This window comes from Monodon monoceros, unplaced genomic scaffold (genome assembly GCF_005190385.1).
Source record: "Monodon monoceros isolate NGI ecotype Baffin Bay Population unplaced genomic scaffold, NGI_Narwhal_1 Super_Scaffold_10, whole genome shotgun sequence".
In the NCBI taxonomy this organism is placed as follows: Eukaryota; Metazoa; Chordata; class Mammalia; order Artiodactyla; family Monodontidae; genus Monodon; species Monodon monoceros.
The window spans coordinates 26,913,754-26,928,708 of record NW_021703766.1 but is presented as its reverse complement, the minus strand read 5'-3'; the positions used below and the strand labels follow the sequence as shown (position 1 = coordinate 26,928,708).

Genomic DNA, 14,955 nt, shown 5'->3' with positions numbered 1-14,955 from the left:
TGTGGGATCTTCCCAGACCAGGGCACGAACCCGTGTCCCCTGCATTGGCAGGCGGACTCTCAACCACTGCGCCACCAGGGAAGCCCAAGGAACACAGGAGTCTTATACAAATAACTCATACAACTCAATGTCAAAACAAACCAAACAACCCAGTTAAAAAAATGAGTAGAACTGAATAGACATTTTTCCAAAGAGGAAATACAGATGGCCAATAGGCACATGTAAAGATGCTCAACATCACTAATCATCAGGGAAATGCAAATCAAAACCACAGTGAGATACCACCTTATGCCTGTCAGAATGGCCATCATCAAAAAGAACACGAATAAAAAATGCTGGAGAGGATGTGGAGAAAAGGGAACCCTTGCACACTGTTGAGGGAAATGTAAATTGGTGCAGCCACTGTGAAAAATGGTATGGAAGTTTCTCAAAAAAACTAGAAATAGAACTATCATATGACCCAGCAATTCTACTCCTCGGTATATAGCTGAAAAAAACCAAAACACTAATTTGAAAAGATACGTGCACCCCAGTGTTCATAGCAGCACTATTTACAATAGCCAAGATATGGAAGCAACCTAAGTGTCCATCAACAGATGAATGGATAAAGAAGACGTGGGGTATGTATATATATATATATATATATATATATATAAAATGGAATACTACTCAGCCATAAGAAAGAATGAAATTTTCTCATTTGCAGCAACATGGATGGACTTGGAGGACATTATGCTAAGTGAAATAAATCAGACAGAGAAAGACAAATACTGTATGCTCATATGCGGAATCTAAAAAATACAACAAACTAGTGAATATAACAAAATGAAGCTGACACACAAGTATAGAATACAAATTAGTGGTTACCAGTGGGGAGAGGGGAGGGGGAGAGGTAATATACAGGTAGGGGATTAAGAGGTATAAACTATTAGGTATAAAATAAGCTACGAGGATATACTGTACAACGTGGGGAATATAGCCAATATTTTATAATAACCATAAACGGAGTGTAACCTTTAAACATTGTGAATCACTATACTATACACCCATAACTTACATAATATTACCGTACAGCGACTAAACTTCAATAAAAATAAAATAAAATAAAAAAATTTTAAAAAGAAATACAGGGCTTCCCTGGTGGCTCAGTGGTTGAGAGTCCGCCTGCCGGTGTGGGGGATGCAGGTTCGTGCTCTGGTCTGGGAAGATCCCACATGCCGCGGAGCGGCTGGGCCCGTGAGCCATGGCCGCTGAGCCTGCGCGTCGGGAGCCTGTGCTCCGCAACGGGAGAGGCCACAACAGTGAGAGGCCTGCATACGGCAAAAAAAAAAAAATCAGACCGTGGAAGTATTCCAAGCGGGACTTCAAACTGGGTCTCTTTTGAGAGCCTCCATAAGCAGATGACAGCCAGAGCAGAGAGTTGCCCCAAGAACCTTGGAACAGTAAATGAGGTCAGGAGGGAGTCAATTTCCACTCAAGACCACAGAACAAGACCCACCTGGGTCCCTCCCCTTTCTCCTCTGCTTCTTACCCTCGGCATTTGCATGGAGACCCTCCTGCTCTTCCCACAATAACCTTCTGCCTTAACTATGACTTTTCCTCACCTGAGATGAGTCTCCACCTTCATTTCTAAATTTATGAGTTCCTGCTCCTCTTCCACGCCCTGCTTTTCCCTCTCTCAGCAAGACTATTTTGCCCACAGAACCTGTAAGCTTGGCTAAACTAGTTGCCACTTCCATTAACGCCACAGACTATTGGTACTGTCCTCCCTTTCCTGTGCGCACATCTGATCTGGCATTTCCCAGATCCCTTGATCAATCAGGATATCTATTTTGCTAAAACCCTCCCTCTCTTTCCCTGCACCATTTTTTTTTTTCGGCTGCTGTGTGTGGCATGCGGGATCTTAGTTCCCCGCCCGACCAGGGATGGAACCCGTGTCCCTTGTAATGGAAGTGCGGAGTCTTAACCCCTGGGCCGCCAGGGAAGTCACCCCTCCACCATTTTATACTGTAAGAAACCCCTGCACCTATTCCAGTCTATCCTCACAAGAGTCAAGTCTGTTGCCATCGTCATTTTACCACAGGCTCCCTCCTGAGAGTGAGCATTCACCATTATACTTCCTTAGCTGCCACTAGATCAAACATAAAACCCCCAAGCCACTACAGGAACCCTGGATATCCCTCACATGAGTGGCAATGACCCCACTGCCCCTCCCAGCCCAATTTCTGGGACCCAGACCAACCCCACACGACTACCTTCAAACAAATCCTTTCCCCACCCTAAATTTAGCATCCTTTGGTTACCCTCAGCCATCAGATAACTATCTCTATGGCCCCTCGCTAACTCCAGATGATTCTTATTTTGTGCATGGAACCCAAGTTTATTGGCTGTTACTTGCCAACTGGGCCAGATCTTTCTACCTTGCCAATCTTACCAATCCCTTCATCTTACTCTATTCCCCACAACCTCCTTCCTCTCTTAAACTGTCTCTAAAACAATCACTCACTCCCTCAGGTTCATCTCCTCTCATTGTAGGAACCAAAGGTATCCAGGATCATTGTAGATGATCTTGGTTCCCGGGGAGACAATTTAGAAAAAAACAGCTACGGAACTGGGCCTACATTCCATCCACGACCTCACTATTTTTGGGGGAACAGTTTGCCACCTTTTGGGTACCATTCCCAGGAATCTATAGCCTGGCTCAAGAAGTTAGACTCGGGACTTCCCTGGTGGCGCAGTGGTTAAGAATCCGCCTGCCAATGCAGGGGACACGGGTTCGAGCCCTGGTCCAGGAAGGTCCCACATGCCGCGGAACAACTAAGTCTGTGTGCCACAACTACTGAGCCTGTGCTCTAGAGCCTGTGCTCTAGAGCCCATGAGCCACAACTACTGAAACCCACATGCCGCAACTACTGAAGCCCACACACCTAGAGCCCATGCTCTGCAACAAGAGACGCCACCGCAATGAGAAGCCCGCGCACCACAACGAAGAGTAGCCACCACTCACCCCAACTAGAGAAAGCCCGTGCGCAGCCAAAACTAAATAAGTAATTTTTTTAAAGATGAATAAAAACAAAAGAAACTTGACTCAATGACAGAATCATCTACTCATTGCTGAAGCAATTCACCCTGTCCCCAGATAACATCACCACTGGCCTGAAATCAGTGACTCACCAACAATGAGAAACCCAGTGTGCTATTCTCCATAACTGCATTGCCCTTGATACGACCCAAAAAGGGGGCACGTGTACAGTGGTTGGAAGCAACTGCTGCGCCTTTGTCCTCAGCAATCTACCTGACATCTCTGCCACGACCAGGAAGGTTCGAGCTGTGAATGAAGAAGTGTGTGCATCACTGCCGTCGCGCTGACACCACCCACTGAGGAAGGGCAACAGGTCCTGGGAGTTCTGGTAGATCCCTGAAGGTCTACAAAGTTGGGCACAAGGACCAATTCAGCCTCTAACCTTCATCTTTCCATTTATCTTCAAGGTATTCCTCTCATCAAATGTCTGTGGATCCTACAGTACAGCAATTAGCAACCATCAAGTCTCAACAGATGATTCAGCTGGTTCTAAATGAATAAAAAGCAATAAAATGAGAAATGGATGTATATTGATCAGAGGAAAGAATGCCTCTCCTTCCCTTGAATAAAAGTGGGAAGTGAAAAAGACCCTTTGCTTAACCAAACTTTAGTCAGTCTCCCTTGAACCTTCTCCCCAACACAACCCATCTCTGTACTTCCTTCCAGAATCCAGTTTTAGCAAGAATCTTGCTAAGTCAGTTTAGCTGAATGCCCCACCCTTGATATCTGATCAAATGCAGCATCCCCACTATGCCCCAGGGGATATCTGTTCACCCTCACCTGCCTTCAGCCAGAATCCCCCCAGACTTGATGTCTCCCCTTAGTAATTTTCCATCCACCAATGCCGCCCCGCCCCCCACTTGCTCCGTGGCAGTAAATCCCCACTTGTTCCAGGTGTATTTTGAATCAGGCCCAGTTCTATATCGGAGTCTCTATTGCAATAGTTTTTTTTTTTTTTTTTTAAATAAAATCTATCTTCATCACTTTACTGCCTGTTCTCTTTAACAGGGCTCTTTTTCTTCACCTGGCAGGTCGGTGAACAGGCCATTTCTGAAGCTCTGCCAGGTCTCTGTGGATTTCCAGGACGTGAGGCCTGCCGGGCGACCTGAGGGCTTACATTAGGGAAACCCGCCCTCAGGTAAGGAAAGCTCCCATTTCCGGGGCTGGGAGGTGGTGTCGGAGAGGGACGGTCTCCGCCCTCCTGCCCTCCCGCGGGGGCCTTCACCTCAGGGCTCTGCCCCTCCCGGACTTCCCTTGGTCAGGATGCGCAGCCTCTCTGGACCTTAGACACAGGCCTCCCACCTCAAGCCTTCAGCATCCAAACCGACCGGATCTCAAGCCGCTCTTGGAATAGAATTAAACTAGCACTTTAAGCTCCGCTCTGCGGGGAGTTTTGCCCACCCGCCCAGCACCCTGTGGGGCTACATTGTCACATTTCATTTGCACGAAATAGTGTTCTTTGCTCGGACACCTAATGTGTGCTAGGCCAGCAGCCAGAAGTATATCTAACCCCCCACCCCAGCCCTTTGCCCTGCGTTCCAGATAAGGACTTGGAGGCTCAGAAAAGTTAAGTAACTTGCCCACCTCCATACAGCAAGTATGTGGCAACCCAGGACTGCAACCGCGTCTCTGTCGCTTGGCACTGCCCATCCAAGGTACCCAACGCTTCACTTGGCAACTGAGAAAAGTCCTGAAGGGCCAAAGACACCCTGAGGCTTTTGAAAAGAGACCTCAGGCCAACAAATCTCTAGATTTTTATCTTTTATTTTCCTTTTTTTTAGCCTAAGACCAGACACTTGGGTCTCTCCTTCTCGGCTCTCCCTGTTCACCGCTGCCTCAGTGTCCCCAACCACCCAATAGGCGGGAGAAAGAGGCGTCTTCATTCCTTTTTGCCTCTCCCTCTGTGAGGCGGGCCTCTTGGGGGTTAACCCAGCTCCCCAAAAGCAAGGAGGGGAGTGACGGGGGCGGACTGGGCAGGATTCCCGCCGTCTGGGAAGAGTAAAAGGGTCGCCTGTCCGGCTCCACCGCCGGCACCTGCTACCAAGAAGCCTCTGGCTGAGGTACCGCCCCCGGACCCCGCCTGGGTCCGTCCGCCACGAGAGCACTGGCCCTTTAAGAGCGGCGGTAGTGCATCGCGGGGAGGAGGGCCGGGAGCGCTCGGGGTTGTGCGGAATTCGCCGGGAACGTCTGGCGCCGGCTCTCTGGCTCGCTCACTCGCTCCGACCGGCTCCCTGCGCCTCATCCCTGGGCTGCGCGGGGACCCGGGCCCGGTCGGGCGCGGGGCGAGCAGGATCCACGGGCGGGAGGCGCGCGCTCTGGGCAGCGCCTGGCCCCGGACATGGACAGAAGGAGCTGGGCGCGCAGGGGGCGCCGCGGGACCGGGCGGCCGGAGCGCTGAGCCAGACAAAGGCTCAGGAGTTGCGCTTGCTCTCGAGAGCCGGGCCGCGGGCGCCGAGGCTGCAGGACCCCGCGGCGGGCGGCTCCGGCCCGCCCTCTCCCCCGTGGGCAGGCTCCGCGCGCCCGGCCCTGCCCGGCCCGCTTTTCCTCGGGCGTGGGAATTTGCCGAGGAGACCTAAGCGGCTCCGCGGTGGCCGGGACCGGGAGGTCTGCCTCGCGCCCGCCGGGCGGGGAGCCAGGGAGCGTCGCAAGTTTCCGAGCCGCGTGCGTGGACCCGGCGAGCGGGCGAGCCGCGCGTGCAGCAGCGCCCCGGACCAGGCCGGTCGCCGGAAGCATGGGCAGCGACCGGAGCGCGCCCGGACGGCCGGGCTGGGCGGGCAGTCTCCTTAGCGGCCGGGAGGCGGCTGCGCGGCCGCGACTGCTGCCGCTGCTGCTGGTGCTTCTGGGCTGCCTGGGCCGCGGCGCAGCGGCGGAGGACGCAGAAGTCAATGCCGAGGTAAGGACCCTCGCCCAGTCCCTTTGCCACGGCTTGGAGGACTTGGGGCTGGGGGACTTGGGGTGGGAAGGAAGCCACGCCCGCACCCTGAAGCGTGGAGAGGAAGGGCGCGGAGATGAACCCCAGTCCCGGAGTTGGGGGCGGGGAAGAAAGGGGACCCGGCAATCTGCCCCTCCCCAGCTAGCCCTTGGTGGTGCACCTCTTCCCAAACCCTGGAGGGCGTAGGGCTTGCGCCCGCTCTCTACCCCTACAGCCCCGCCCTGGGCACTGATCCTTCCCAGCCCGCGTCCCGGGAGCCGCTTCTGCCACCCCCAGCCCTTGCTCCTCTCCTTCCCTCCCTACCGGACTCCTGATTCCTCGAGAGCTCTGCGGACGCACGGTGACGTTCTTTGCGAATGGGAAGGGGGCTGCTCTGTGTGTGTGTGGGGGGGTCTTGGGCACAGCAGGCAGCGCTCCCGCCTAGATAGACTCTAGTTTGGGTGACACTGAGCCTCGCGCGGCGGGCTGGGTTAGGGGGAGGGGGTGCGAACCTCTGAGGTAGCCCATTCGGGTTGAGGGGGCGCTTTGGCGACTTTCTCAGACTCTTGCGCGCAAGCCGCGCCACGGCCAGATGGCATGTAAGAGGGAGACCCGGTCTCACCCGGCGCTTCCTCCACCAGCGCCCCTACGCCAAGGCCCGGGCCGAAGAGGGTGGACCCCGAACATTTTTTCACCAGGAGCCCGGCAGACGTCCCTACCGGGGCCCATCTCTGGAGCGGTCCCGTGGGTGATTAGGCGCCGCCTCCTGGCGCAGAGCTGCGTCCAGCCAGCGCCCCCGGCTCCATGGGGTCGCCGAGCGCCGTCCTCCGGATTAGGGACAGTGAGGGCACTAGCTCCGTTGACCCAGAGCAAAAGCGTAGACGTTCTTTCCCGACTTCTAAGACCCTGCTCCCCGCCCAGGAGAAGGGGAGAGGTTTGGCATGATGGGGAGACACCCCCCTCAGCGCGTCCCCGGTAGGCTCGGGCCTCGGTGCCCTTGCGCCGGCCTGGAGCCTCCTGCCGTCCGGGCTGCTGCCCTGAGTGCCGTTTCTATTTGCAGCCAGGCCGGTGCTCCCTCCCAGCTCTCAGCGGCTTCCCCACCTCCCCGGCTGCCTGGGAGATTTTTCCGATGGAAGCCTGCCCTTCCCCGCCCTACTTTAATAAAAGCACTGAGGAAGGGCAGGGAATTCCTCCCAGCTCAAGTTACACCTCCCAGCCAGTTCCCCACCTGCTCTGCCCTCCCTCTTCGGCCCGGCCAGGGAAAGCTACAGGGAGCCAGGCCCTGGCAGGAGGCAGAGTGGGACCCCAGGCCATCCCCAGTCCAGCTCCACCACCCCACCCCCGATTCACACAGGCAGGCAGGCAGGGGCTTACTGGGAACCCCTGCTGGTGGGGATTGCCCCTCAGCCTGCATCCCGGTACTAGGCAGAGAGTGCTGTTTGGGCCCACCTGCCACTCTCTGGAGTTGAATACCAAAGAATTGCAAGTCATAGACCCACCCCCGAGGAGTTTATAATCTATACTTAGAAATGGCATCTCCACACAGAAAGCAATTACAGACCAAACTGGAATTTGGTAGCCAGGCATTGTGATTTGGCATTTTAGATGGCCAGGAGCTGGGGCACTGGGACCTGTGGTCTGAGGGCCTTCGTTCTCTCTTTCCTTTGCTTCTGCTTCTCCATCACCTCCTCCTCTCCCAGTTGCGGGAGTACCCAAAGCCCAGGGCCTGCACTGGGCCACAGACCATGGCCCTATGCCTGTGTGGCACTGACTAGGGATTCTGTGACTGACCTGCAGCCCCTCCCCTCGGGAGAAACTTGGGTTGGGCTATTGTGGGAAGAAATTCTGGAAAGTACAGGGCACCCTTGAGTGCTGGAAGCCAAGGTAGACGCAGGATTAGAGACCGGTGGGCTATCCCAGAGCCTAGAGTTGGCTTTGGAGTACAGGCTGTTCCATGGACTCCCATCAAGTCTGGCCGGATCTGGGCCTAAAGAGTCAAATGGCTTCAGCAGCCAGCGCATTTGCCCGGAGGCTGTGAAAACTGTCCCCAGGTCCATGCTAACCAAGAACCAGCATCAGAGATTCCTGGGCCTGGCTGCACCCTGTTGCTAGAGGCTCTGTCCCTTGGAGAAGGGTTTTGGTCCTTGACCACAGCTCCGGACCTCCAGCCAGGTCAATGGCTGGGACTGTCTCTGAGCAGCTTAGAAACTGAGGCAAGGCCAGCCCCTCTCCCTCTCTCTCCCTCCCAGTGCAGAAACCAGAGGCATCTCATCATACTAAGGAATCAGACGTGTGCTAGGAGCCAGTAGACACTGGCAGCCTGCCAGGCCTCAGCCTGGAGAAGGCTGTCTTCCTTGGGAAGCCACCACTGAGCTACTCTGCCCTGTCCCACTCCCTCCCTTGGCTGTCAGGTCCCAGTCTCCAGCCATTCTGGCCCACATAGACCCAGGCCCCACCTGACTGAGGTGCCAGCTGTAGCTCCTGGCCTCCCTGACCTGAGAGTCCAGGCCCTCCTTCAGATTTCTGTCTTGCTCTTTCTGGCTGTAGCGCATACTCCACTTAAGTGCCTTTGATTTTTCACCAGAGAAGCTTTGGCTCTCCCCACCTCCCCCTACTCCCCAGACACACCTCTAGGCCCTCAGCCCACCCACGCCTCCGCATGGAGGTGACTCAGGCCGCTAGAGTTCGAAGGTGTGGTGCCACTGCCACTAAAACATGGACACACCCACCTCCTTTCCCCTACCTGGCAGCTTAGCAGGAGAGCAAAAAAAGGGGTAGGAGTCAACTGGAATTCTGCTTTTGACCTTCAGGTCTGACTGTGGCGCCGCAGCCCCAGGCTTCCTGTGCTCCAGTCTCTGCCCGCGCCTCCATGCTGGCCGCTGGGGCCCCACCGTGTGCTCCTGTTAGTGCCCTTTCCTAACTGGAGCAGAAGTAGCAGGGGCCCCCGTGCTCACCTGCGAAGAGAAGGGGTTAATGTGAGGGCTTGTCTTTGGGAACTTATAGAAGCTGAATCTTCTCGCCTTCTTTCTCCCTCTCTGCTTTTTAATCTGTTCTCCTCTTATCACTAACAAGCTACTGCTCTCCATACTTTATTTCAAAACCCAGAGAGAACTGGGCTGACTGGTGCTGCCAGGCACTTGGGATCTGACTGGGCTGTGCCCTTCATGCCCAGCCCTTTGCCGGAGCCCTGTGTTAGGTCTGCCCTGGGGTCCAGTCAGTCAGCTTCCTCCTTGCAGAGAACAGCCCAGTGTGTTCTCCATGTGTGTGCATCACCTGGCCTGCCTATTCTGACCCCTGGACTCAAGACGCCTTCCTTTGCCCCACCTCAAGGAGGGTGGAGAGGAAGCAACCTAGAAACACACCCAGACCCCCCTTAGAAGACTTCCTGCAAATCCCTCCAAATACTACCCTTGTTCTCTGATGCCAATTCAGAATAGCAATGCTGCCCGGCAAGGAAAATCCTCTCCCTGCCAGGCACTTGGTTCTGGTCACTCCTCCATGCCCCCTTTGTTGCTTGGTCCAAATGCCTCTTGCCATCGACGCCTCTGCCCAGCTGGAAGTTTGACTTCTGCCTGAGGCCAGCTTGAGGTGGTTGTAGTGGTGGCCACTGCTTCCCACCTCCAATTAAAGTTGGTGCTGTAGGCCTTTGGGAGGTGATTAGGTCATGAGGGCAGACCCCTCGTGAGTGGGATTAGTGCTCTTATAAGAACTGCCTGAGAGGACTTCCCTGGTGGCGCAGTGGTTGAGAATCCGCCTGCCAATGCAGGGGACACAGGTTCGAGCCCTGGTCCGGGAGGATCCCACATGCTGCAGAGCAACTAGGCCTGTGTGCCACAACTACTGAGCCTGTGATCTAGAGCCCGTGAGCCACAACTACTGAGTCCGTGTGCCACAACTACTGGAGTCCGTGCTCCGCAGTGCCTGGGGGCCGCCGCGGTGAGACGCCTGCACACTGCAACAAAGAGGGGCCTCCGCTCACGGTAACTAGGGAGAGCCCGTGTGCAGCAATGTGGAACCCAACGCAACCAAAAGTAAATTAAATAAATAAATTTAAAAAAAAAAGATAATTAAAACTTCCTGAGAAAGCTCCCTTGCCCCTTCCACCATGTGGGGGCACAGCAAAAAGTTAGCAGCCAGGAAGAGAGCCCTCACCAAACCAGACCATGTTGTCGCTCTGATCTTGAACTTCTTGCCTCCAAAACTGTGAGAAATAAATATTGTTATGAGCCACCCAGCTCATGGTATTTTCGTTATAGCAGCCAGGGTGGATTAAGGCAGTTGGCATGTTCAGTATCGTCCCAACATTCATGTAGTTCACACAGCTGACCACTCGGGCAGGGGTCAAGCCCCATGGCGAGCTCTGCCCTGGGCGTGGAGATGTGTTCTGTGAGTCAGCAGAAGCAGAGAGGGCTTGGGGGCTCTCTGCTTAGATCCTTCTCCAGCTCAAAGAGGGCCCAGGGAGGAGTCCACAGATGAATGTGAGGACCTGGGACCCTGCAGGTAGCTGAACACTCCAGACCTGAGGCACACAGTAGGTGCCTTCTGACTGGACAAGCCCCCGCTGAGTTAGAGCTCATATGAGGCCGTTCCCCAGAAGAACAGTGGTTCTGGGGATGCCTGAGCCCTTTAGGGGAGGTAGTACAGATTTTGCAGCCCCGGGCAGGTACAGCAGAGATGTATGAGATGGTCCTGGATCAGAGAGACAAAGAGGGATGCCTCTTAACCAGATCCCATTTCCCTTGTGGGAATAGCAGGAAATGAGCAAAACGACCCAACTCAACCTCCAGTATCTGGACAGACAGATGGGGACCTGAATCCCAGCCATCAGCCAGCCCTCAAAAGATGCCCCACAGCCACGGAGCCTGGAGGTCAGGGTCTGGAACTGCTCTCTAGGATTTGCCCTTAGCCCTGGACACCACCTGGTCCTCCCAGAAGCAGCTTCTCCCACCCCCCAGAGGGGTGGGAGCCCAGCTTCGTGTCCACCACACATGGGCCTGGCGCCTGGTACATAGGAAGCGCTTACAAAATGGTGACAAAATACAGTGACCATGAGAAGCACATGGCATTTGCTGTTGTGGGCAAGTCACTGACCCCATCTGAGCCTCAGTTTCTCATTTGTCTACAAAATGAGACTAGTAATAGTATCTACTGGATGGAGTTACTGGGGAAATTCAGTGCGTTTATGTGTAAAATGCCGAATGCTATGTACGGTGCCCCTCACGTGGGGCCCATGGAGGAGCAAGTGTTATTTTTGAGCACCTTCAACATACTTGGTGCTATCCTGGTTAGGGCCTAGGGGTGTTTTGTAAGCATTTTCACATTTAATCCTGTATTAACTGTAAGTTTAGGTGCAGTCATGACCCCATTGTCCAGAAGAGGAAGCTGAGACCTTGAGGTGAGAGACATTACCCGATTCCCCAGCCTGGGTGGTGGCAGAGAAGCCTGAGCTCCCAGCCCCCAAGCTGGGTTAAAGGCTACAGGTCAGAGCCCAGGGTGTCATCCTTGGGAAGTGCCGCCAGGCAGGAGCCTGCTGGGCCTGAGCCAGGTGGGAAGGAGGGTGTGGAGGTAGAGCCAGGGCCCGCCCCCAAGCAAGTGAGCCTGGAGCCCTACCCCTGCCTGTCCAGCCACCCAGGCTCTGCCTGGAAAGCAGCCCCATGTAAGAGACAACACCTACAGGGGGTTTCCAGGTGAGGCCCCAGGCCTGGCCCTCGGCCAGCCCGAAACCACTAGCAAACAGGACCCTTTTCCCCATCCCTGCCCGCCCACTGGCCGAAGGACCCGGCTGCTTTTCCCTCCGGGTTAAGGAGTGCGGGGCAGGCTGGGAGCCCACAGGGTAAAGAAGTGGCGTCCACTTACTTCCTGCTTCCCTGGCTGGATGTCCCCCACCCGGCCTGCTCTCCCCACCACCCAGAGCCCCTTCCCCACCTGCAACTTTCCCATCTTGGGGGGGGGTGGGTTAGATTTGAGCCCCAAATGAGCAAGTGTGTTCTTCCAGAACTGCTTAAATATGGACTATGCTGTCTCTAAAGGGAGTAAATGATCCACTAAGGACAGGGTGGGCTGGCTTGGCGCCCCCTTTCTTCCCTGGCCTCAGACTAGTTATGCCGTCTGCGGGCACAGTGAGGACCTCAGGACACCATGAAAGGTCTGCGTCTGTCGCTGGCGCGCCTGACAAGACGCCTTTTGTGCCTGTCTGGGCAGCCCTGCTAGGGTCTGCTTGGCCTGCAGAGAGAGCCGTGGGTGAGTGACGCAAAGCAGAGCCAGGAGAGATTCTTCTTATCGCACAGGGTCTGATAAGGCCGGGTGGGAGGCGGCTTGGTTTGTCTGAACCCCAAGGAGCTGGATGCGTCTGCAGCAGCACGCTCACCCTGCCCCCACCGCTGCTTAATGCACAGTATGGATCGGGCAGCTTCTTCCCAGACACGCCAGCCCCGTGGGGAGGGGTTGTCTCGGCAGTCCTGAGGGGCAGCCCTGCTGACGTGGCCCAGCGCCCAGACCCAGCCGGAGATGTGGAGTGTGGGGAGGGCTGGGCGCCCTCCCCCAGTGCCGTGCTGGGCGCTGTTCCCGAGAAGGGCCAGAGCCCAGTGTCCCCTGCCTCAGGCCCAGAGGAGCTGCTGCTGCTTCACAAACAGCCTGGTCCAATAGCACTGCTTATGGGCTCCGGTTCTAGCCATAGACCAGCTGCGTGACCCTGGGTGGGCCCCTCACCCTCTCTGAAACTTGCTGTCTGTGTAATGGGGATGGGGTACTTGTGAGCATCGAATGGGGTGACGAGAGTGGACAGGGGTGACGAGAGTGGACAGTCTGGCCTCCAGCAGATTCTCAGCCCCTGGCTGCTGCATTTATGTCCTCTCCTAGGGGCCAGGGGGCCAGGAATTCCCCCTCAGATTATTGATGGCTCTACATCTCTTTGCCTGGGGCCAACCACTCACCTGAAGCCTCTACACACACTTATGGGATGGGGTCTGGAGCTTGAGAAAGAAATGGCTGAAAGAACCAGGGTGGGTGGGGTCTCCTGCAGCGGCCTCCCTCCCAGGCAGGAGGGGGCCTCGTGGCCCAGAGCTCTCTCTGCAGAACCCTTACCTGCCTCCCACTGGACAGTGGTCCTCATGGAGGAGGGCCCACCACTCTGCTGCTTACTGACCTCCCTGAGCCTCAGTTTCCCCAGCTGAGCAACAGAGCTTCACTGCTTGGCTCACCCCACCTGTGAGACTCGAGGTGACTGGACAGAAAAGGAGACACCTTATGGAAGGGACAGCCTTTACCGGTAGGAGCAGCAGGGGCTTGAGCACAGCCCCTCCCCGACTTTGAGACCAGGGGTCAGTCATGACCTTGGGAATTGCTTCCCGCTTTTGTCCCAGAGCCGCAGAGCCCCTCAGGAGGCTGGAGTTAGGGCAGCACCTGCCATGCACCTGTGCCCCCCATGGTCTTTCCCCTCCACCCCCAGGGCTTGTGGAACTTAGCAGAGCAGTAAGGTGATGAGAAACTTCTCCTGGACACTGGGGGAAGGAAAAGCCCCAGCCCCGCGGGCGGTGTAGACTGACTGGCGCGTTGCCTGTTAGGCGGGCTCAGTCAGCTCCTTGTCTTCCAGGGCCTCAGCTGCTCTGGGCCAAGGCTGTATTTCAGCTTAGCCCACTCATGTCACCAGTCCTCAGCCTCAGCTTTTTACCCAGCAGTGGCCGAGAGACATTTGTCATCAGGAAGCCTTGGCTGATACCGAGATGGAAGCTTCTGGCTTCCCTGGGATTCAGAGGGTGTTTGTCTGTGTGAATGGGGGTCCACAGGCACCCCTCGGGCCTTTCCCGTCAGCCCCCTGAGCTGTGCCCAGTATTGAAGGGGCCCCTCTGCCCCATCCCCCACCGGGCTCTGGAGCTCTTCACTGCAGACAGGCCCAGCTCCCTCCCCTCCCCAGGGCCCCAGCCTGAGCCTCCCCCGCCCTGCCCTCCTCCTGTCACTCGCCACACTGCTAATCAGTCCCTTGGTGGCCTGTGATTGCGCTCCCCAAGATATTTTTACCTTATGCAAATAGGTGATATAGAGGTGCCCTCATCTGTCAGCAGCAGCCCCAGTTCTCCCCCCACCTCCAGCTGGATTCCTTTCACTGATAGAGCTGGCCGAGCATCATAGCCTCGCCTTCTAGATCTTTCCAGGCTTCTTCAGGCAAACCGTGTCCATTAACGGTGGTGGACATCCGCCTTTACAGACACACAGGAGCCTCAGGAAAGGTTTCCATGCTTGGGAAGAATGGGGAGGGCGCCCATAACACTGCCAGTGTCTGGTGGAACTGAAGGAAGGGGGCCCTGGGCAGGAGGGGTGAGGGGGGTCCATGGGGGATGCCACAGGGTGCTCCTGCCTCCCCCAGCTGCCCTGCCCCCACCCAAGCCTGCCTTGTCGGAGCCTGGATCCTTCAACCCTGTCGACCGGCACAACAGGCTGCCACTCTAGGAACAACCGGGCAGTGCCCCTGCCCCCACCAGCCTCTGTCATTAATACCGTGTTGACTGAGCACTTTCCCCTGCCCAGCACAGTGCCAAGGGCTCCTGTGGACTTGCCCATTTCATCTTCACAGAAATCCATGAGATGAGGCAGGTCTTGATTCAACCCCCTTTTACGGACTGAGGCACAGCGAGCAAAGTGGCTGGGCCAGGATCTGTACCCAGAGCCGTGGTCGTTTCTCAACTCGGTGTCTGCTGCGTTGTCCTGCGAGGCCTCGAAGTTGTGGCTGGGCATCCTCAGGCTCTGGCAGTCTTCCCGCGCTGCCCTCGTTGGCTCAGCCTCTGCTCCCTCCAGCAGCAGCCTGGGCGGTGCTGAGCCGGGCTGTGTGGGCAACCCATCCATACCAGGGGCCTGGGCAGGTGCCAGGGCTGGGCTGGCGAGTGGCACTAAGGGAAGCCAGTACCTTTGGAGCTGGATGTGACCCTGGTGGCAGACAGATGTGAGCGTGGCCCAGGCCAGCTGACAC

General features: G+C 56.1%; 1 protein-coding gene across 2 annotated transcripts in view; it reads left to right on the top strand.

Moving 5' to 3' along the window:
- Window positions 1-4,550: 4,550 nt before the first annotated feature.
- The window catches only part of MMP15 (matrix metallopeptidase 15), a 30,994-nt gene continuing 20,589 nt past the window's right edge, over window positions 4,551-14,955 (top strand). Inside the window, exon 1 of one of the 2 annotated variants that reach the window (XM_029202006.1) lies at window positions 4,551-5,975. In XM_029202006.1, coding sequence (XP_029057839.1) covers window positions 5,814-5,975 — 162 coding nt within the window. In that variant the 5' untranslated portion in view covers window positions 4,551-5,813. The remainder of the gene's footprint in view (window positions 5,976-14,955) is intronic. The other variant, XM_029202012.1, reaches the window with a different exon arrangement.